Source organism: Gorilla gorilla, chromosome 1, assembly GCF_029281585.2.
Source record: "Gorilla gorilla gorilla isolate KB3781 chromosome 1, NHGRI_mGorGor1-v2.1_pri, whole genome shotgun sequence".
Lineage (NCBI taxonomy): Eukaryota > Metazoa > Chordata > Mammalia > Primates > Hominidae > Gorilla > Gorilla gorilla.
The window spans coordinates 116,075,938-116,099,287 of NC_073224.2; the positions used below are offsets into that span (position 1 = coordinate 116,075,938).

At 46.4% G+C, this 23,350-nt stretch overlaps 1 protein-coding gene across 1 annotated transcript in view; it reads right to left on the reverse strand.

Moving 5' to 3' along the window:
• Nucleotides 1-16,234, reverse strand: part of PDZK1 (PDZ domain containing 1) — a 36,826-nt gene extending 20,592 nt beyond the window's left edge. Inside the window, exon 1 of the mRNA XM_055356920.2 lies at nt 15,781-16,234. Coding sequence (XP_055212895.2) covers nt 15,781-15,811 — 31 coding nt within the window. The 5' untranslated portion in view covers nt 15,812-16,234. The remainder of the gene's footprint in view (nt 1-15,780) is intronic.
• Between the last annotated feature and the right edge of the window lie 7,116 nt (nt 16,235-23,350).

Genomic DNA, 23,350 nt, shown 5'->3' on the forward strand with positions numbered 1-23,350 from the left:
GGATTTCTAGAATATCATTAGCAGCAATCATTTGAAGTTGGAGTCCATTAAATCCAGCAGGCTTTGTTCCCCAGTTCAAACAGCCAAAATACATGGTGGTACACAACTTTAGTCCCAGCTACTCGGGAGGCTTAGTTGGGAGGATGGCTTGAACCTGGAGGCAGAGAGGTTGCTGTGAGCCGAGATCGGGGGCAACAGAATGAGACCCTGTTTCAAAAAAAGAAAAAAAAAGACTGGAGATGAAAGAAAGCTATAATCATTCCTGAGCTCGGGGGGGAAAAATCAATAGTTGACAACAAAGTTGTTTATCTGTGGGAAAGAGAACAAAGTGTTGGCTGGCAGACAGGAACCGCTCGGGGGTGAGAGCCAATGAGATCTTTTTTTTCACCAATTTTATTGATGAAAAAGCTAATTATACCATTAAATTTTGCTTTTTTCCAAAATGATTAGATTATTGCTGCCAGGAAAGAGAGTAATGTGGCCGTGGTCAAGAAGAAACATTAAATACCCTTTAGAAGTTAGGAAGGCTTGGTAATGACCATGAAAAGGAGGGTGGTATGACCTCTGGATCTGGCAAAGTAGAAAGAACTAAAGCCACTGGTCTATTTTCCACAGGAAAGAAATAGCTGGTGGGACCTAGGGGACTTCTTCCCAGCCCAAGGCAGGCCAAGGACTCTCAGGCCCCAGACGGCCATCAACAGGATTGATATATGAGATCCTCAGCACCACCCTCACCAACTCCTCTGCACAGAAAGCTGGAAGTCTGAGCTGGGAGCTGTTCCTGAGTGCTCTTTGTGTAACTCCTATGAGCTTCCAGGTGTTATTTTGAAAAGGAATTCTGGGCCTGGTGTGGTGGCTCACGCCTGTAATCCCAGCACTTTGGGATGCCAAGGTGGGTGGATCACCTGAGGTCAGAAGTTAGAGACCAGCCTGGCAAACATGGTGAAACCCCATCTCTACTAAAAATACAAAAATTAGCCAGGTATGGTGGTGCACACCTGTAATCCCAACTACTCGGGAGGCTGGGGAAGGGGAATCGCTTGGACCTGGGGGGCAGAGGTTGCAGTGAGCCGAAATCGTGCCAGTGCACTCCAGCTCGACAACAGTGAGATTCCGTCTCAAAAAAAAAAGAAGAAGAAGAAGAAGAAGAAGAAAGAAAGAAAAAGAATTCTGGACTGGGCGCAGTGGCTCACGCCTGTAATTCCAGCACTTTGGGAGGCCAAGGCAAGCAGATAACAAGGTCAGGAGATCGAAACCATCCTGGCCAACGTGGTGAAACCTTGTCTCCTAAAATTCAAAAAAAAAAAAAAATTAGCTGGGTGTGGTGGCAGCGTGAGGCAGGAGAATCGCTTGAACCCGGGAGGTGGAGCTTGTAGTAAGCCAAGATTGCATCACTGCACTCCAGCCTGGTGACAGAGCAAGACTCTGTCTCAAGAAAAAAAAAAGAAAAGAAAAGAAAAGGAATTCTGAAGCTGCTAGAGACCAGACAAAACATGGGCCAGGGGTAAGTAAATTCTTATTCTGAAGAAGGAAAATAAATGGCAACTCCTTGAGGAGTGAAGTCAGCAGAATGACAAGATCTTCCTTCATCTCCTCAGTCCTAGTTGTCCACCCATGCCCAAAGGCTCCAGCTGTCTCATCTGAGTGAGCAGAAGAATTTAGTTGAAATTGTGTAACTCTGTAGACCGTGTCAGGTGATGCTAGCAATAATAAATCATGTCATTTGAAAACTCTCTATGGCACATTATCTCATTTAATGCTCGCAATCACCTTACAAGTTTGATTCTCAATCCTAGCTGCCCCTCAGAATCACCTGTAGAGATTTAGAAAAATCGATGCTTAGGCCCCACCTCAGGTCTAAAGCAGACCTAAAGACCTAAACCCGATCAAAGGAACTAGAGCTTAAAAATCACCCTAGGTGCCGGGCGCGGTGGCTCACGCCTGTAATCCCAGCACTTTGGGAGGCCGAGGCAGGCAGATCACAAGGTCAGGAGATCGATACCATCCTGGCTAACACCGTGAAACCCCGTCTCTACTAAAAATACAAAAAATTAGCCAGGCGTGGTGGCAGGCGCCTGTGGTCCCAGCTACTTGGGAGGCTGAGGCAGGAGAATGGGGTGAACCTGGGAGGCGGAGCTTGCAGTGAGCCGAGATCAGGCCACTGAACTCCAGCCTGGGTGACAGAGCGAGACTCCACCAAAAAAAAAAAAAAAAATCACCCTAGGCTGCCTCGACTCCTCCTGTCTCCCCTCAGCCTCAGGATAACTCCCTCCCTCATGGGTCACAGAGGAATGTTGAGATTGAATGAACTAATCACAGCCACCCTGGGCTCACCTTTATCCAACTTGACAGGCCAAGGTGGCAGCCTCATTAGGAGAAGCCCTTGGTCACACCGTGCAGTCCTTGGGATCCTGTGTACCCACAATCAGTGCCCCAGCCAGCAGGATAGGAATGTGTCGCAACCTGCAATCTGTTCCTTGTGCCTCCCTCCCCAAGTTCTAGTTCTGAGTCGGGTGAGCATAGAACCAAGCAGATAAAACAACCTTTCACTGTTCTCATGGACTCTTTATGCTCTTAATTAAGTCTAGGGGATTGCTCCCCACCTCCCAAACCTAAACACCTTAAAAGCTGAGGCCTTTCCTCATCCTCCTCCAAACCTATGGGCAGAATCCATTCAGGACTGAGGCCCTACCAGTCATCCCGTGAACCCTGGAGGATGAGTGATGGTTGCCAGATTTACTCCACAGTTCTTTGCTCCCTACCAATCTCTTCCCTTTCCCAAACAATTAGCTTCTTCAGTTAGCATGCTGGGGCAGGTGAAATCTGTTTGGGATCACGAACATAGTTCCTTCTATTTTCCATTTCAGCATCAAGAAGACACACTACCCAAACCTGATTTCATTGGTTCATGCCACAGGCATCTGCCCCTCACTTATATGCAAAACACTGTCAAGTGGTTGAAAGGATAAAGTTATACACCACCCCTATTCTCAAGAGCCTTTATAGTTGAATAAAGTTAAGAAAAAGTTTTAGAACAAAAATAACTTGCCAGGTGCAGTGGCTCACACCTGTAATCCCAGCACTTTGGGAGGCCGAGGAGGGCAGATCATGAGGTCAAGAGATCTAGACCATCCTGGCCAACATGGTGAAACCCTGTCTCTACTAAAAATACAAAAATTAGCCGGGTGTGGTGGTGCATGCCTGTAGTCCCAGCTACTCAGGAGGTTGAGGCAGGAGAATCGCTTGAACCCGGGAGGTGGAGGTTACAGTGTGCTGAGATCGCGCCACTACACTCCAGCCTGGGGACAGAGCAAGACTCTGTCTCAAAAAAAAAAAAAAAAAAGGAAAGAAAGAAAGAAAAATATCATTGTGAGCAGAGTATAAGTGAGGTAAGACCTACAATATGAAACAAATTAAGGAAACCTTCAAAAATTAGGCAAGACTTGATTTGAGCCTTAACCACATATGGATGACATTTCAACAAGTGCAGAAGAAGGACGAGACCATTTTAGACACCAAACAGTGTGGACACCATGTTATGAAAGTAGGAAAGTTTGCCAGGTGTGGTGGCTCACACCTGTAATCCCAACACTTTGGGAGACAGAGGCAGAGGTGGGCAGATCACTCGAGGTCAGGAGCTCAAGACCAGCCTGGCCAACATGGCGAAACCCTGCCTCTACCAAAAAATACAAAAATTAGCCAGGCGTGGTGGTGGGCACCTGTAGTCCCAGCTATTGAGGAGGCTGAGGCAGGAGAATCACTTCAACCCAGGAAGCGGAGGTTGCAGTGAGCCAAGACAGTGCACTGAACTCCAGCCTGGGTGACAGAGTGAGACACGGTCGAAAGAGAGAAAGAGGAGAGTGAGAGAGAGAGAAAGAGGAGAGCAAGAGAGAGAGAAAGAAAGAGGGAAAGCTTGGGTGTGGTCAAGGAAGAGCTAAAACCCAATGTGGTTGAAGGACAGCCAACAGAAGGGAAATCATGGGTGACAAATTAGACTATAAAGGCCTTTAATATCAGCCCAAGGGATCTGGCCTTAGCTTGGTGGAAGGGGGCACCACTCAAGACTTTTAAGCAGAGGAATAACAGGATCAGAGTTGGGTTCCAAGAAGGGCAGGTAGTCTGGATTCAAGCAAAGACACACTGCAGAGAGGCCAGGTAAGAGGCTGTTGTCAAAATCCTACTCACACGTGATAAAGGGCCTGCCTGACCCACATAGCAGCCATCAGAATAGAATGAAGGTGACAGAGGTGGAGGAACTACAGAGAGGACTAAGTGACATTGTAGTAACTCTTCAGCCTTGTTCCCTCAGATTTCTCCATGCAGAGATGATCTCAGACAGAACAGCTGTGACAACACAGATGTCCAAAACACTTCTTTACACTCACCATGACAAGTGTCCAGGAGGAACAACAAGTGTGCAGCACCCAGTGTCAGGGCCCACAGGCTCCTGCCACTCTTCCTAATGATGGCTTACTCCCCTGGCATGTAGTTATTTTGTTCTGGTTTCACTGTCATGAGGAAAGATCCCCTGTCACAGAGTGGCAAATGCACAGTTAAGTCTTCTGAGGCCACAGCTCAATTTGAACACTACTGTGCTTTGGGCTCCTCTTAGTCCAGGGGTTGCAAGGACACTGTAGTTCTGTAGCCACTCACTTATCTGCCTGCTTCTCAGCAAGGGCCAGCTGTATACTTTCCCTGAACTGATAACCCTGGCTCAGTATTTTCTACTAACCAGCCTGGATAGCTTTCCTACTTCAAGTCCCGAACTCCCCTTCTATTATAGACTGACTTTTGCCCCCAACTTCCAATTCACACATTGAAGCCCTAATCCCCAATGTGACTATACTTGGAGACAGGAACTTTAAAGAAGTAACAAAGGTTAAATGAGGTCATAAGGGTGGGACCCTAATTCAACAGAACTGATGCCCTTATGAAAAGAGGAAGAGACATCAGAGAGGCACTTGCACAGAGAATAAAGCCATGTGAGGACACAGGGAGAAGACAGGAGAGGGGCCTCCGAGGACCCAAACCTGTTGACACCTTGGACTTCCAGCCTCTAGAACCGTGAGAAAATAAATGTTATTTAAGCCACACCTTCCGTGGTCTTCTATTACAGCAGCTCTAGCACCTTCTGAGGAATGCTGCCCACCCAGGCTGTGTGTTTGAAAGGGAATGTGTCAAAGGAAACTAATTCATGCTTTGGTGACTGGCAGAAATGTGATGCCATTAAAAGATGGTGTAGTCATGAGGAATGAGATGGCAACGTCAGTTTGAGGTAGGTTTCAATTAGAAGACTTGACGGAACATCACCTAGAGCTCAGGAGATGCTGGACTAGAGTCGAGGTTTGGGACCATCTGCACAGCAGCACTACATGAAGCCCATCAATGAGATTACAAAAGGAGGGGAGCCAAGGATAAAGCCTTTGCAATACCTGTATCTAAGTGATAGGAAAATGAAACAAAAAGGAGGCTGGATGCGGTGGCTCACACCTGTAATTCCAGTACTTTGGGAGGCTGAGGTGGGTAGATCATTTGAGGTCAGGAGTTCAAGACCAGCCCGGCCAACTGGTGAAGCCCCATCTCTTCTAAAAATACAAGAATTAGCCGGGCATGGAGGCACGCGCCTGTAAGCCCAGGTACTTGGGAGGCTGAGGCAGGAGAATCGCTTGAACCCGGGAGGCAGTGGTTGCGGTGAGCCGAGATCACACCACTGCACTCTAGTCTGGGCAACAGAGTGAGTGAGACAGAAAGGAGGGAAGGAAGGAAGGAAGGGAAAGAGAGAGAAAGAGAGAAAAGAAAGAGGAAGCAAAAAGGAATAATCAGAAAACAAAATGCCAAAATTTTAGTGTCATCAAAACTAAAAGAAGAATTTTAAGATGGGATAGTTAACAATGCCAAATAATGCTAAGAGGTAGAGAGAATGAAAACAGAAAATGCCACTGACATTCAGAAAATGGAAGTCTGGGCCTGATAAAACACTAAGAAGCAAGTGGATACCAAGTAACAGAAGCAACAAATATTGATATTTTATTTTTTGAGACAGAGTCTCGCTCTGTCACCCAGGCTGGAGTGCAGTGGTGCGATCTCAGCTCACTGCAACCTCTGCCTCGCAGATTCAAGCAAGTCTCCTGCTCAGCCTCCTGAGTAGTTGGGATTACAGGCACCCGCCACCATGCCCGGCTAATTTTTTGGGTTTTTTTTTTTTTTTTTTTTTAGTAGAGACGGGATTTCACCATGTTGGTCAGGCTGGTCTCAAACTCCTGACCTTGTGGTCCACCCGCCTCAGCCTCCCAAAGTGCTGGGATTACAGGCATGAGCCACTGCACCCAGCCTGGATGTTTTTATTTTTAACATTAAGGAAACGATCAGCATGTTTCTGTATCAAGACATGATATGGAGAACATGGAAACTGGGGTTAGCCTTGGTGAGAGGAAATACCTCTTCTCCGGGGGCAGGAGAGAAGTAGAAAAAAATATGATAAAGAAGAAAACAAGGTCACTTACCTCAGCGTCAATCTCTCCTACGAAGTAGTTGACAAAAATCAGGAACTTGGAGAATATGGAGCAAAAGTACCACAGAAAAATAGTCTCTAGGGTCAAACAGGTAAATCAGCGAAGGTGGCCGAGAGGGGACAGAGGAAAAGCTGCTGCTTTTCATGAGAAAACAACTGCCTGAGGAAGAGGAGGCCAGCATGCCACCTTTCAATTTTCAAGAGACTCTGGAAATCTAGATTTACATAAAATGTCCCCATTTAAAAAAACTGACAGCTATTTCAAACTTAAAAGAAATTCTATGTAAACCAAAAGAGAATGGAGCCCCCGAGCTGGTGGTGAACTAAGACAGTGAACTAATGGCCACAGCATTAGTTCACTACAAAGAGTCAATGAATTGAATTAAAATGTCTAAGAAATGACTTAGGTTAAAATATATACATATATATAATAAACTTGCAGCAGCATGGGTTCCCATGGATTTTTCTTACAGTAATATACATCAAGAATAGAAAAGGAAAGTGGTAACTTTTACCCTAAGTTGGGGCTAACATGTTTTTAAAACATAAGGGTAGGCCAGGCACAGTGGCTCACACCTATAATCCCAGCACTTTGGGAGGCCAAGACGGGTGAATTACTTGAGGGCAGGAGTTCGAGACCAGATTGGCCAACATGGTGAAACCTCATCTCTCCTAAAAACACAAACAACATTAGCCAGGTGTGGTGGCAGGCACCTATAACCCCATATACTCTGGAGGCTGAGGCAGGAGAATTGCTTGAACCCGGGAGGCGGAGGTTGCAGTGAGCCAAGATTGCACCACTGCACTCCAGCCTGGGCGACAGAACGAGACTCTGCCTCAAAAAATAAAAAATAAAGGCCAAGTACAGTTGCTCACGCCTGTAATCCCAGCACTTTTGGAGGCCGAGGCAGGTGGATCACCTGAGATCAGGAGTTTGAGACCAGCCTGGCCAACTTGGTCAAAACCTGTCTCTACTAAAAATACAAAAATTAGCCAGGCTTGGTGGTGGGCATCTGTAATCCCAGCTACTCAGGAGTCTGAGGCAGGAGAATCGCTTGAACCCAGGAGGCAAAGGTTGTAGTGAGCTGAGATCACGCCATTACACTCCAGCCTGGGCAACGAGTGAAACTCCATCTCAAATTTAAAAAAAATAAAATAAATTTAAAGATTAGCTGGGCATGGTTGTGCGTGCCTGTAATCCCAGCTACTCAGGAGGCTGAGGCACAGGAATCGCTTGAACCCGGGAGGCGGAGGTTGCAGTGAGCCAAGATTGTACCACTCACTCCAGCCTGGGTGACACAGCAAGACTCCATCTCAAACTAACAAGCCCATGAGGGTAGGATGTGAGGATTTCTAGATTTACAAGGAGCACAGAGCTGGAATGTCAGACTGTGGGGCCAGCATGAATTGGCAGATAAGAGGAGCTAGGAGTTTGGGATTGGGAAGATGAAATGTTTCAGGGACTAGCTTAGCAGCATGAATTGGGAGGAAAGAAGAAGGGACTGTGGAAGCAGTTTCTAAAGTTAGTGGGTTGACACAGGAAAAGTTATCTGAAAAGATCTTTAGAGCAGAATAGTTCCCCATGATGCAATTCTAAAGGAGCCAGATGTGTATACAAAAGAGAATCTGTATTTTTGTTTCCATCTTCCCCCAGGATCGATTCTGAGTAAGGTAGAGTAGAAAGAGCAAGGGTTTTAGAGCCAAACCTAGTTTTTAAATCCTGGCTTCACCGCTTGTTAACTGTGAGAACATGGGTGAGTTCCTTAATTTTGAGCTGAAGATAGAATACCCCTAGAATAGGAAGCACAAGTGGATGTCGTGAAGGTGACTCACAGTAGAGCATGCAAGGCCTCTCAGCACAGTTTCTGGAGCATAGAAGTCCACTCCAACCAAGTTACTCTTTCCTGTCCTCTGATGAAAGGCCTGATGCAATGGGAATCCCATTTTCTGCGAGAACATTTGAAATTTTTCCTGATTTTCTTTTTGCAGAAGACGAGAAGAAATTATAGACTAAGAATGGGCAGGCACCTCAATGATCAGGCAAGGGATTCTCTATCCACTCAGTCCAGATCACTTCTGCAAAGCTAATTTTAGCTGCTGAAAAGTCAGGGCTGGAGATTTTGTTCTCCATGAAAGAAAGCTCAAATAATAAACTCTGGACTCAAAAGTATCCTGAAAGTCTAAAAGCCAGGGAATTCAAAATAGAACCAAATGCTGTGTATCAAGGAGGTAAAGAGTCCAGGGAGCTTTAACAGAATTTCAAGACTAAGCTGGCCAGAGAGTTCCACCGCCTGGAGTGGATGAGCTCTAACAGAAGTGAACATAGGGACCCAAGGAACAGACAGCAGTGGAGAAGATGGAGTGAGTGAGGCATTACCTTAGCTACAGATACCTGGCCCAGAGAGGGACCTTCATAGCCAAGGAGTAGCTAGTGAATAGGCTCACTCACCAGACAGCATCACTGAAATGCCAAAAGATCAGAGAGAGGGCATGGGATAAACAGCATTCTGCTTGGAGGGAGAAAGACAGAAGGGGCACCAGCGATGGCCAGGTGCAATGAAATACCATCAGGAAAGAAAGAGCCCAGGTACTGTCATCTCTGCTCATCTTCCAAGGTTTGGGACTTAGAAGTGGCAGGATTATTCCATAAATATAGTCATCTACACCTGAACCCACCATCACCTTATCTAATAGTAACTAAGAATCAATTATGCAGTCAGTATCACACCACAAAGAAAACAGAGCCTCTCCCCACAAGGCACTTACATAACCAACACTCAATCCATGAAAACACTAAACACTAAAAACTTAGCAGGGGCTGGGCGCGGTGGCTCATGCCTGTAATCCCAGCACTTTGGGAGGCCGAGACAGGCGGATCACCTGAGGTCAGCAGTTTGAGACCAGCCTGACCAATATGGTGAAACCCCATCTCTACTAAAAATACAAAAATCAGCTGGGTGTGGTGGCACGCGCCTGTAGTCCCAGCTACTCGGGAGGCTGAGACAGGAGAATTGCTTGAACCCAGGAGGTGGAGGTTGCAGTGAGCCAAGATAGTAGCACTGCACTCCAGCCTGGGCAACAGAGCGAGACTCCATCTCAAAAAAAAAACAAAAAAACACTTAGCAGGACTGCTGGTGAGGAATGTTTAACCCTAGTTACTCTGACTGTGGAAGGGTATCTGATTGTATAATCTAGTATGAAACCATAGAGTAAGTTATTTCTGTTTAGTTGAGGCATAAGGAAAAGAAAGGGCAGGGTCTCTCCAGCAACATTCAACCTAGACATTACTTGCTTTCCACTGAACTCCATGCTTGCCTATAAAACACTCTGATCTTTAGCAAGAAAAAAGCCACATTCTCAGGACGCTTGACCACAGTGTGCACTTTGAGGAATGCTGTTCTTGCAGCACTTGCGTGCATCTGTGTAACAAGAAAGAAGAAAACAAACCCACTAGACTTTTGTTAGGAAAATACAGTTGGTGGAGACTGTGCAACGTTAAGTCAGCAACTATAGACAGGCTGAGAATTCCCTACAGGCATCAGCCCTGACTCCAAGGCTTCATGCCTCACACCAGCCATGGCTGGCCTCCTTCAGAGCCTGCCACAGAGCCTTGGCACATGCTGTTCCTTCCAACAGCATAAGCAAAAAAATCCTGCTGTATCTGAGCTGCTACTGACAGATGTCTCTAGCAAGGAAGAGATAAAGACAACTCAATTTCACCCTTCTTCAAATATATTTTACCTAGAACAGATCCTATATTTTTATGCAGATCATATTTAAGTCTGCCTGGATTTCTCCTCTGAAAAGCAAGGCATATGGAAATTCAAATACTCAAGTATATTTACCTTAAATAATTAATATCAAAAATAGAAGGAGAAGCAGGGTTCTAAAATATGTATTTGCCTAGTGTACTTTCCCATTGTGATAGTTACTGTTTGGTCTTAGGCAGGATAAATTTCAAATGTGAGAAATCAATGAAATCCATTCCATTGAGAATTATCTGGAGAAGAGTGATCACAGACCCACTGAGTAGTTTTTATTTCTCATTTATGATCAAGAATGAAATCTACTTATCCCAAAGTTCATTTGGCCTGCTGATACTAAGTACCTTCCCTACCTCCAGCCACCATAAACAATACTTTGTCCTATATGGCAAGACTCTGGGCTGGAGTTCAAGGCCTTTCACAGTTTGATTGCTTATCTAAGAGTTCTATGAGTTGGGAGAGGCATAGAGCCAATATTGTGTGGAAACAGAGGCACCACAGAGAGAGGACACCCTCATGCTGCTGATAGAACTAGTACCTGAAGACAGCTCAACCGTCCTGAGCGTCAGCTGAGACAAGTGTTTTCCCCAAATCGACATTTTGTGTTACATGACTTTTTGAACTTGCATTTCTACCCCCCTCACTTTTTTTTTTGGTATGTTTAAACTACTACAAGAGTCCTGCCTCAAGACAAACTTTCTGACCCCGGTTTTATTATATTACTGTCTCAAAAAAAAAAAAAAAAAATCATCCAAGAAAAAGAAGCTCGGCCGGGCACAGTGGCTCACGCCTGTAATCCCAGCACTTTGGGAGGCCAAGGCAGGCAGATCACGAGGTCAGGAGATCGAGACCATCCTGGCTAACACGGTGAAACCCCATCTCTACTAAAAATACAAAAAATTAGCTGGGTGTGGTGGCGGACGCCTGTAGTCCCAGCTACTCGGGAGGCTGAGGTAGGAGAATGGTGTGAACGCAAGAGGCGGAGCTTGCAGTGAGCCGAGATCATGCCACTGCACTCCAGCCTGGGCAACAGAGCAAGACTCCATCTCAAAAAAAAAAAAAGAAGTTCAAGCTTCTTGCTCAGGCACTGAGGCTCAGCATAATCCAGCCCTACCTCAGGCCCCCAGCTCCTCAGCAAGCCCCAATTGGTCTATGCATGGTCACCCACACGAGCCTGCCCTTTGCTCATGCCCCATGCTCTGCCTGGAATCCCTTCCCCACTTCTGACTACTTACTCATAGTAAGTGCTAAGTAAACATTTGTTCCAAGTGAACGAATTTAAGACCTACCATTTTCAAGGCTCAGTTCAAATTTTAGATTATATACGAATCCTTCCATGACCACCACAGTCTGAAGGTATCATTTCATCTTCTGAATTTCAGTTATCGCTCATGTACTTAACAAGTTCTATGTAATACCTACTGCGAGGCAGGTATCAGGGCTCAACCCAGAATAGCTACCGTCCTGCCCTGAAAGAGCCTGGGGTCCAGTGGGGAGAGTTATGAAGTTTAACTGCTGAACAACGGTGTGGGTGCTGGAATATTTAAATACAAAAGCTTTCTTATTGTTATATATATTTATTGAGCTCCCTACTAGGATTAGGAACCAGCCTAGGTACTTTTTATGGGTTCTGATTCAATCCTGATGGGCCATTTTACAAGGAAAAAGAAAAGAGACTCTGAAAAGTTAACTTGGTTTCCCCTGACTATTTGGATAAGCAGAGTCTGGATTCAAACCCAGTTGAGTCTGGATTCCTTCCACCATCTACCCTGCCTCCCAGTCCTGAGGTGTAGAATGTATTCTGGAAATACAAGTAGTCAGACTAGGAAGAGGAAGTCATCCCAGGCAGAAGGAACAGCAGGAGATGCATTCCCAGAATGGTGAATGGTTCAGAAAGATCAGAGCACAGTTATATGTTGAAAAAAAGAAGTAGGTTAGACTGTGAGCACTGGACTCAGTCCAGTAGACTATAGAGGAGCTTCAGGATCCATGTCGTGTGTCCCCAGCAAGATAAGCTTTTTTTTTTGGCCAGGGGGGATGGAATCTTGCTCTTGTGGTCCAGGCTAGAGTGCAGTGGTGCGATCTCGGTTCACTGCAACCTCTGCCACCTGGATTCAAGCAATTCTTCTGCCTCAGCCTCCTGAGAAGCTGGGATTGCAGGCACCTGCCACCACGCCCGGCTACTTTTTGTATTTTTAGTAGAGATGGGGTTTCACTATGTTGGCCAGGCTGGTCTCAAACTCCTGACCTCAAGTGATCCACCCTCCTCAGCCTCCCAAAGTGCTGGGATTACAGGTGTGAGCCATCATGCCCAGCCAAGATAAGCTTTCTTAAGAGCAGGCACCACAGCCCCTTTCTGTATTCTCACACCATCAAGTATGTATTCAATACAACTGGTGGAAAGTCCACGGGCCTTTCTGGATCATTTAGTTTCATGTCCCCATTGGGAACCCATGGTTCTATGCAGCTTTATGAATGCCGACTATCTGTGCCTCCAACCAGGCTTGGCACCTCAGAAACCAGTGACCACCTCAGACCAAAAGCAAACCTTCTCTAGTTGCCACTAAGTGGGCTAGGGCTATCTTTTCTACTTTCCAAAACTCCTGCCATTCCCTGGGTTGCTTCATTTCTGGGGGTCATGTAATAGCAAAGCTGCCTGAAGATTATCTCAATAGCACTTAAGATGTGCTAGACACTATGTGCATTCATTTAACACTCATAACTTCCGGAACTAGGTTCTAATATGCCCATTTGACTGACGAGGAAATAGAAGCTTAGAGAGTCTGATCTAGAGTGCAGGTTTCCAATCCTAATGCTCATTTTCTTAACCACTTAGCCATGACACCCATCAGGCAAAGAGATTAAGGAAATCTGGGCAGTCCTTCATGAAGGACCAAAGAAAGAAGTTGCTGAGATCTTGAGGAAAACACGTCTAGCTCCAGCTTGCCACTCTCATTGCATCCCTATGCAATGAATGCAAGAATCATTTCACTAAGAAGTGACCAGAGAAACCCATTCCCATATGATTAGACCCTGGACTTCAGATGCCCTGAGAGAGGATTGGAGTCCTTCAACCTCCTTTCCTGAGGAACACCTCATCAAAGCCATCGCCATCTGCATCTATTCTTCTAGCTCCTTCCCTGCCACACTAATTCCATTTATGCAAATATGTTCTATGCCAGGTAGTGCTCAAGGGGCTGGTAATACAGCAAGTAACACAAATGACAAGATCCCTGCAGTCTTGAAGCTTAACATCTGGCAAAGGTGACAAGTAAAAGAGATGATTTTTTTTTTCTCGAGATGGAGTCTCACTTTGTCACCCAGGCTAGGGTGCAATGGCACAATCTTGGCTCACTGCAACATCCACCTCCTAGGTTCAAGCAATTCTCCTGCCTCAGCCTCCCAAGTAGCTGGTACTACAGACAGGCAGTACCACGCCCGGCTAATTTTTGTATTTTTAGTAGAGATGGGGTTTCACCATGTTGGCCAGGCTGGTCTTGAACTCCTGACCTCAGGTGATCCACCTGCCTCAGCCTCCCAAAGTGCTGGGATTACAGATGTAAGCCACTGCACCCAGCCCAAATGAGATGATTTCTGATGGTACACGCTATGAATGATAGAGATACTGGTGGCATGGAGGTGGGAGGCTGATTTAGAAAGTCCTTCCTGGGAGGTGACATTTTAATTCATACCCCAATGACAAGGAGCTACCCTTCAAGGCTCCAGGATCTACCTTATACTTGGCCAACTGAAAAAGACATTAATGATGATCTGGTCTCAACTTCTTATTTGTAAGTGAGCAAACAGAGGCTCAATGAGATTAAAAGACTAGGACAAGGTTTCCCAAGTGACTGCAATTTGTTTCTTCTTACTATTCTACAGAGACTTTCGATATACACATTTGAAATCTAGGCATCTTACATCGTGTTTTTAACATATTCATGGTTTTTTGTTTTTTAGACAGGATCTCACTCTGTCACCCAGCCTGGAGTGCAGTGATGCAATCATGGCTCACTGTAGCCTCGACCCCCTGGGCTCAAGCAACCCTTCCATTTCAGCCTCCCAAGTAGTTGACACCACAGACACATGCCACCACGCAGGATTAATTTATTATTATTTTTTGTAGAGACGGGGGTCTCACTTCATTGCCCAGGCTGGTCTCGAACTCCTGGCCTCAAGTGATCCTCCTGCTTGGGCCTCCCAAAGTGCTGGGATTACAGGCATGAGCCACCATGCAGGACCACACATTTGTACTTATAATTTTATTTTCAGTACACTCTTGGGGAAAAGATGACAGACCTTCACTTGATCAATAATGAAATTGAGGTTCCAGTTGGCTAAGTAGTTTGTCTAATGGCCTGTCACTAGCAACTGAATCAAAACTCTGATGATTTGTATTCCAGTCCTATGTTCTTTCCCCTGGGGGAGAAGTAGCTGCCTAGCCAGTGGTCTATGAATATAAGACATCATTACCAGCAACTTCACATCCTATGGTGCAGAGAACATACAAAAGTCAAAGATAAGCACAAGTTACTATCATAACACAGAAATTCAAAGACCCTGAGTAATTTGCTGCAGACTTCAGATGACTGGACAATCATGGCCTGAGGCAGTCCCTGCTACCCCCTCTTGCCTTCTAGATACAAGACTGAAAGCTGCCCTGGTGACACATTGCAGAGATTTTGGTAAATAAAGAAGAATGTGTTTCTCAGAGCCAATGCCCAAATCTTCATAGCTGGACCCAACCCAGACCAGGAGTCTTCACAGCAAGTGAACCCTTAGGTAAGTGTCATACTTAAGTCTCATGAGTCTTCTGCTTAAGAAATAAACTACTAGTGGTTCCCAAACCTACCTGCACTGATCAGAATGATTCTGGGAGAGTTTTCAAATAAAGATCTTTCAATTCACACCAGGCCTGGAGACTTAGAAATGCCAAAGGTGAGAGCCTGGGGAATGTATGTTTTAAAATTCAGCCAGCCTGGAAATCCACTGGTTTTTCTCATGTCTTAGTGCTGCAGTGTGATACAGAGAGGAAAGATGCCTGCTTTTATTACCTAGTGGGCAAGCTAAGTTAGGCTGCATCCTTTAAAGGCTGCTTCCAGAAGAGTCTTCTCTGCTACCCAAGGCCCCTGTATCAGTAGGAAGGTCCTGGGCATATCCGCCTGGTTACCTGTAAAGTCTGTTGTCTCACTCCCTTTGGCTGCACATCAAACCCCCATACAACCCAGGGAAAGCTTTTTCTGAGATCAGTTTACCAATTTCTTTGTGAAGCAGACCCTAGCCTGCAAAGGTGAGGGGCATCTCCAGCAGAAAGAATCTCAGAGCGTGGATCATCTCTCACCCTCAACCACCACCAAAGGGGCCTGGCTGCCTCCCCATGGGACTCTTCTCTGCCCTAGACAGCCAGCTACTGGCTTGGAAAAAGAAAAAGGGAAAAGGAAAAGAAAGAAGGTAGTTCAGGCCCCGGTGGCCAGCACCCTCAAGGAGGACACGAGCAGTTCTTACCTGGAGATGGAAGAGGAGCCGCTCTGTTCATTCACTCAGGAATTCTGTCTCTGCAGGTGAGCATTAGGCTTGCAACTCACTGGACTTTGAACAAAGATTGATTTAAAAGCTAATGTATTTAACAGGGACATGTGGTCTGAATTCAAGTGACCTCTGTCCTGCTTCCTGCCAGCTGGCTGGGCCCTGAGCTGGAAAATCTGACAAACCTCAGCAAACCAAAACCTCTGGCCCACCTGCCTGGCCCTGCGGGGAGGCTGCTGCTCGCCAGCCACTCCCAGAGAACAAGGAGGGGAGAGGGGGCAAAGGACAGCCAGGGAGGAGGTGCCTCCGCTTTCCTTGGTACTCTCCCTTTGGCAGATGCCTTGGTTACACCCAACCAACCCCCAATCCTGTTAGGATCCTCCAGTCCCCCATCCCGGGGTCAGGGCCGAGGCTCATACAGGAGCATCCTCAATCACTGAGGCCTCCCCAAGGAGCAGTAGCCTATAAAACTCCCACCCAGGAGGCCAGTAAGCCCCAGGAAATGGGGCCAAGCACTCAGGGCACCCATCCTGCTTCCCTCTGCCCTGGATTCTCACTTGTGTGCTCCCTAGGAGTTTAGCAAGCAAAGCCCTAGAGCAAGCAAAGCCCTTGTTCTTGTGTCCCAGGCTTCCTTCTTCTTATCCACTCTCCCCTCTCTTTTTTTCTTCTCTTTCTCACCTGATGGTGCTCTTTCTATTCTCCAGCCTAGCGATAATTGTCTTCCCCTTCACACACTCAGAGCCTCTCGGGCAAGCCCAGCAGGGTAGGTGGAAGGCATTTTTACAAACCCCTCCATCCTGCTGCCTTGCTGCCCGAGCAGTAGGCTGGTGCCCGTGTGCTCAGCCCCTAGCCCTAGCCACGATCAGCAGCTGATCCCTATCAGCAGCACCCACACAGACAATTCTAGCACTGGCCTTCTCACTGACCTGAATCCTCAGCCCACAGTGCAAATCAGGGCAAGAGATTGCTCCCAGCACTGAGGCAAAGCAAACCACAGGCCGAGGACTGGGTGACCTCACCCCTCTTCCACCCACACTGGAAGAGCCATTTGTCCTTGCTGGGCCTTGGCTTGGCCCCCAACAAAGACATGACCTGAGCCCATGGATAAACGGTTTAAAATGACAAACATTGAGCAGCTTCCTCATACCAGCTTATCTTCCTCCACCTTGGGGCTAAGCCCTCCTGGCCTCCTCTATATCTTTCAAAGCAGAAGGTAGAATGGGAAAATCTGGATTTAGGATCAGAACACCTGAGTTCACCGCAATCCCAGCAATTTGTGAGGCCAAAGCGGGCAGATTGCCTGAGCTCAAGAGTTCGAAACCAGCCCGGGCCACATGGCAAAACCTTGTCTCTACAAAAGGTACAAAAAGCCAGGCATGGTGGTACATGCCTGTAGTCCCAGCTACTCTGGAGGCTGAGGTGGGAGGATCACTTGATTGAGAGGCAGAGGTTGCAGTGAGCCGTGATCATGCCACTGCACTCCAGCCTCAATGACAGAGCGAGACCCTAGCTCCAAAAAAAAAAAAAAAAAACAAAACAAAAAAGAAAGAAAGAACACCTGAGTTCAATTCTGACGCCACCATTTCCCATTTCCCAGGTGTTTGATCCAGAGTAATTCGTTTTTAACTCTCTGGGTCTCACTTACCTTCATCATGTATAAATAGTTGTTATTGTATGGTTTTTAGAAATTTTTAAAAATTGCTATTGTTGTTGTTGTTGTTTGAGATAGAGTCTCACTCTGTTACAGCCCAGGCTGAAATGCAGTGGTGCAATCTCAGCTCACTGCAACATCTGCTTCCTGAGTTCAAGTGATTCTCCTGCCTCAGCCTCCCGAGTGGCTGGGATTACAAGTGCCCGCCACCATGCCTGGCTAATTTTTTGTATTTTCAGTAGAGACAGGGTTTCACCATGTTGGCCAGGCTGGTCTCGAACTCCTGACCTCAAGTGATCCTCCCGCCTTGGCCTCCCAAAGTACTGGGATTATAGGCCTGGTGTATTCCTTTTGTCTCTGGTTTGTTTCATTCAATATGATGTTTGTGAGGTTCACTCATGTTGCTGTGAGTAGCTGTAGTTCATTCGTTTTCATACTAGGATTCTATTTACATAATGTCCAAATATAGGGCAGAACTTTGGGGGATTCCTGCTTAGGTGGTAACACACTACCCTAACTTCTGGTATGCTGGCAATATTCTAGTTCTTGAGCTAAGTGAAGGTTACACAGGTATTTAAGATTAATTACCGAGCTATGCATTTTTGTTTCATGCACTTATTCTGTATAAATAATAATTAAATTATATTGAAATTTTAAACATTACAATATGTGTATAGCATACTGGAGTAAGAAGAAGCTCTTCAAGTGACCTGCCTGAGGATTTCAGCTGTGCTCAGCTCTGCATGATCTATTCAAAAATGAAAGGGATCAATATCTTGGCATGCCAATAACCTACATGTGGCACACCTGAGCAATCTGGTCAGGAAGCTTTGATCTCTCCAATTTTTAAAAATTGGCTGGGCACGGTGGCTCATGCCTATAATCTCAGCACTTTGGGAGGTTGAGACGGGAGGAATGCTTGAGTCCAGGAGTTTGAGACCAGCCTGGGCAACATGGTGAAACCCCATCTCTACAGAAAATACAAAAATTAGCTGGGTGTGGTGGTGTGCACCTGTAGTCCCAGCTACTCAGGAGACTGAGGCAGTAGGATTGATTGAGCCTGTGAGATCAAGGCTGCAGTGAGTCACGATCATGCCACTGCATGCCAGCCTGGGCTACAGAGTGAGACCCTGTCTCAAAAAAAAAAATTAAATTGTGGTAAAATATTCATAACAAAAAAATTATCATTTTAAGCATTTTGATTATACAATTCAGTGGCATTAAGTACTTTCACACTGTTGGGCAACCATCACCACCATCCATCTCCAGAACTTTTTCATCTTCCCAAAGTGAAACTGTGTAGCCATTAAACACGATTTTCTATTCCTTCCTCCCCAGCCCCTGGCAACCACCTTTCTACTTTGTTTCTACAAATTTGACTACTCTAAGCACCTTCTATGTGTGGAATCATATGCTATCTGTCCTTTTGTGACTGGCTTATTTCACTTAGCAAATGTCTTCAAAGTTCATTCATGTTGTAGCGCATGTCAGAATTTCCTTCCTTTTGAAGGGTGAATAATATTCCACTGTGTACATACACCACATTTTATTTATTCGTCCATCAAGAAATGGGTTGCTACCACCTTTAGGCTGCAGTCAATAATGCTGCCATGAAAATGGATGTACAAATATTTGTTCAAGTCCCTGTTTTCAAATCTTTTGGGTATTTGCCCAGAAAAGGAATTGCTGGATCATATATTTAATTTTTTAAGGAACCACCATACACCATACTGTTTTCCACGGTGGCTGCACCATTTTGCTTTCTCACCAGCAACATAGAAAGGTTCCAATTTCACCACATTCCCATGAACACTTGTTCTTTTCTGTTTTTTGTTTGTTTTTTAATTGATGGCCATTTTAATGGGTTTGAGGTGACATCTCATTGTGGTTTTGATTTGCATTTCCTTAATGATTCATGATGTTGGCATCTTTTCATGTGCTTACTGGCCATTTGTATCTTCTTTAGATAAATGTCTATTCAATTTGCTTGCCCATTTTTAAAATCAAGTTGTTTTTGTTGTTATTGAATTGTATCATCTCAATTTTTCTTTATTATAGAACAAAGACTCAGAGAGGTGAAGTGACTTAGCCAAAGCCACCTCAGGCAGAAACATGGCTAAAAACTCTGTGCTTTTGCTTTTATGGGCAATGCCCTTTCTACTATACCAGTCTGCCTGGCTCTGTGGGTATCTTCAAATTTTTCCTCCAACTTCAGGTCTGATTGTCCTAGTATGCATGTCCTACTACCTTGTCTTTTTAGTAGCTCATTAACTTACTCTGAGCCTGGAATTTTAAGCTCCAGTGGTTTTCTCTCCCTGTCTAGAGTCAATATTTATGACAGGCTCCCTTTCCACTCTCTCTGTTACTCTGGCCTCATCCCACCTTAAGAGGTGACTGTGTACTCTGCATACCTTTGGAGGAATTTATTAGGCCAGGGTCCAGATGCAAGACTGAGATAAATGTTTTATAGCAGTGTGGGTGACAGGCTGGAGACAGGGCAATGCCACTTGGCTGCAGCACACACTGTGGCCCCACATGACTGCTGACTGGAACTTTCTAGTTCTTTTCAGTAACCAAGTGTCAGGACAGGGGAGGCCTGAGGATCCTTGGAGAGCTATGAATTATTAACACTTGCAAGCTGGCTGCCAAGGATATCTGAGTAGTAATTCACTCGTTCTTCCTTTTCCCAGATGAGGGGTCAGAATACACAATCCTTTTCCACCATAAGAAAAAGGCACAGAACAAGAACATGCCATGTTCTGGGTTCCTGCATGTACCAAGGTCTGGTCTTGGCACTCTTGGAGTGTTGGTTAAAAGGGTATTTGGTTGCCCGTTTCTGAGAGATACAGAAACAATCAGTGGTTCTTGGGCAGTTTGGATTCTGCCTTAAAAAGCCAGACCCTCAAGGTCCCCCAAAGGTCCAGAATGGGGAACAGGAGAAGAGCAAGGAAAGTGACAGGGATATCAAGGCTACAGCCTCAGCCTGACCTCATCCCTCTGGGGACCATCCCATCCAGAGGTAAAGGGTCGGTGAGAAAGAATCAGGAACCATGAACAGCCTAGTGGCCCAAGTCTGTAGCTTGATTTAAAAGACATCCCTTGGCCGGGCACGGTGGCTCACGCCTGTAATCCCAGCACTTTGGGAGGCCGTGGTGGGCGGATCACCTGAGGTCGGGAGTTCAAGATCAGCCTGGCCAACATGGAAAAACCCTGTCTCTACTAAAAATACAAAATTAGCCAGGCGTGATGGTGCATGCCTGTAATCCCAACTACTAGGGAGGCTGAGGCAGAAGAATCGCTTGAACCTGGGAGACAGAGGTTGCTGTGAGCTGAGATTGCGCCACTGCATTCGAGCCTGGGCGACAGAGCAAGACTCTGTCTCAAAAAAAAAAAAAAAAAGACATCCCTGCCAGGCGCGGTGGCTCATGTCTATAATCCCAGCACTTTGGGAGGTCAAGGTGGGTAGATCACCTGAGGTCAGGAGATCGAGACTAACCTGGCCAAAATGGCAAAACGCTGTCTCTGCTAAAGATACAAACAAAAAAAAAAAATCTTCCGGGTGTGGTGGCAGGTGCCTGTAATCCCAGCTACTTGGGAGGCTGAGGCAGAAGAATTGCTTGAACCCGGGAGGTGGAGGTTGCAATAAGCTGAGATCATGCCATTGCACTCCAGCCTGGGCAAGAGAATGAGACTCTGTCTCAGAAAAAAAAAAGACATTCCACCTCAAAGTGTTACCTTCCCCAGAATGGTTCCAGTGCCCCCTGACATTCTAGCTTTGAAAGCAAACTAATTGTGCCCATTCTGTTTTCTCTGTTGCTTAGAATTCTTGCCAGGATGCTGGGCACGGTGGCTCACACCTGTAATCCCTGCACTGTGGGAGGCCGAGGCAGGTGGATCACTTGAGGTCAGGAGTTCGAGACTAGCCTGGCCAACATGGTGAAACCCTATCTCTACTAAAAATACAAAAAATGGGCTGGGCGTGGTGGTGGGCACCTGTAGTCCCAGCTACTTGGGAGGCTGAGGCAGGAGAATCACTTGAACCCAGGAGGCAGAGGTTGCAGTAAGCCGAGGTTGCGCCACTGCACTCCAGCCTGGGCAACAGAGTGAAAGAGCGAAACTCTGTTTCAAAAAAAAAAGAATTCTTGCCAAGGAAAAAGCAATGCTTGTCTTTTTTTTTTTTTTTTTTTTGGAAATGTAGTCTCGTTCTGTCACCCAGGCTGGAGTGCAGTGGCATGATCTCAGCTCACTGCAACCTCTGCCTCCTGGGTTCAAGTGATCCTCCTGCCTCAGCCTCCCAACCAGGATTCCAAGTGTGCTCTACCACGCCTAGCTAATTTTTGTATTTTTAGTAGCGACAGGGTTTCACTATGTTGGCCAGGCTGAATTTGAACTCCTGACCTCAAGTGATCCACCCACCTCAACCTCCAAGAGTACTGGGATTGCAGGCATGAGCCACCACACCTGACCAATGATTGTCTTTGTTATCCACTGAAGAAAGTACATTTTCTCCTCTAAAGCCCAAGTCAGCATGAGGATGGCACCATCCGGTTTGCCTTAGGGTAGAGTGCAGCCTCTGTGCCTCCAGACAACTGTAGAAGTGCCTGCAATTCCACTCAGCAGAGTATTTTTTTGCTAAGCACCCTTTGCTAAGTACTACCTACTCATTTCCTCTGGATCAATTGAAAATACCAGGGAGGGTAAATGTTAAATCTTTGATGGAAGAATGAGGCATCAAGACCTGGGACTCTTCGTGCCTGAGGGAAGGTTGAGAAAGAATGGCCATTGCCAAGTGTGGGAGACCAGTTTCCCCAACTTCTTCAGCCAAAGACAGCTTCGCAGGTGTCTTTCAGAGGAGCCCTGCGCTGGGATTCACATAGTGTGGCTTGCAGGCAGCTCTCGGAGCAGCCCCACAGGCCTGGTCTCCCTCAGGAGGAGGCCTGGCCGCAAAGGAACTTGGTGTCCTCTATGACCGGAGAGGGACAAGACAGGCTCTATAGGACACCAAAGTAATTTGGGCACATTTTTCTATGCCCTCTGTTTTAAAAGACATAACTTGAGAGTACCTGGTGAGCCATTCACTACAGACTGGAAATTAGAATAGAGGCTGAGAGAGACATTTTTTTCCAGGCCTGCCCTGTCATCTTGATACCCAAACCCCTGAAGCTGCCACCTCTGTCTCCACAATAAAACAGCCCTGAGGTCAGGTGTGGTGCCTCGTGCCTGTAATCCTAGCACTTTGGGAGGCCAAGGCAGGTGGATTACCTGAGGTCAGGAGTTTAAGACAAGACTGGCTAACATGGCAAAACCCCGTCTCTGCTAAAAATACAAAAATTAGCCAGGCATGGTGGCACGTGCCTGTAGTCCCAGCTACTCAGGAGGTAGAGGCAGGAGAATCGCTTGAACCTGGGAGGCAGAGGTTGCAGTGAGCCGAGATTGTGCCACTGCACTCCAGCCTGGGTGACAAAGCGAGACTCTGTCTCAAAAAAAAAAAAAGCAAAACAAAAAAAACCCAGCCCTGACTCCCTGTCCATATTTTATCATTATTCTATTACCAACGACCCTGGGCTAAAGGCTAGCAGTGACAGTGGCTGGGACAGGGGCTGAAATGCCTGCACAGCTTTGCTGTATGTGCCTCTGGCTCTGAGGCTTGGTTTCCTTCCAGAAAACTGTTGGCTGTGCTAGGTGTCAGTTCACCCTTCTCCAGGGGAGAAGCTGGGCCTCGCACCAGCCCCTGGAGCCTTGAATGTGCTTCCTCACAGCCACTGGGGCTGCTCACCAACCATCACAGTAGGCCCTGAACCGGGCCAAGGTCAGAGTTACTCTCCCTCACCCACACTCCCCAAACTCACACATGCTAAGCAACCAGGGGAAATGTGACAGGAGAACGAGCTCTACCTT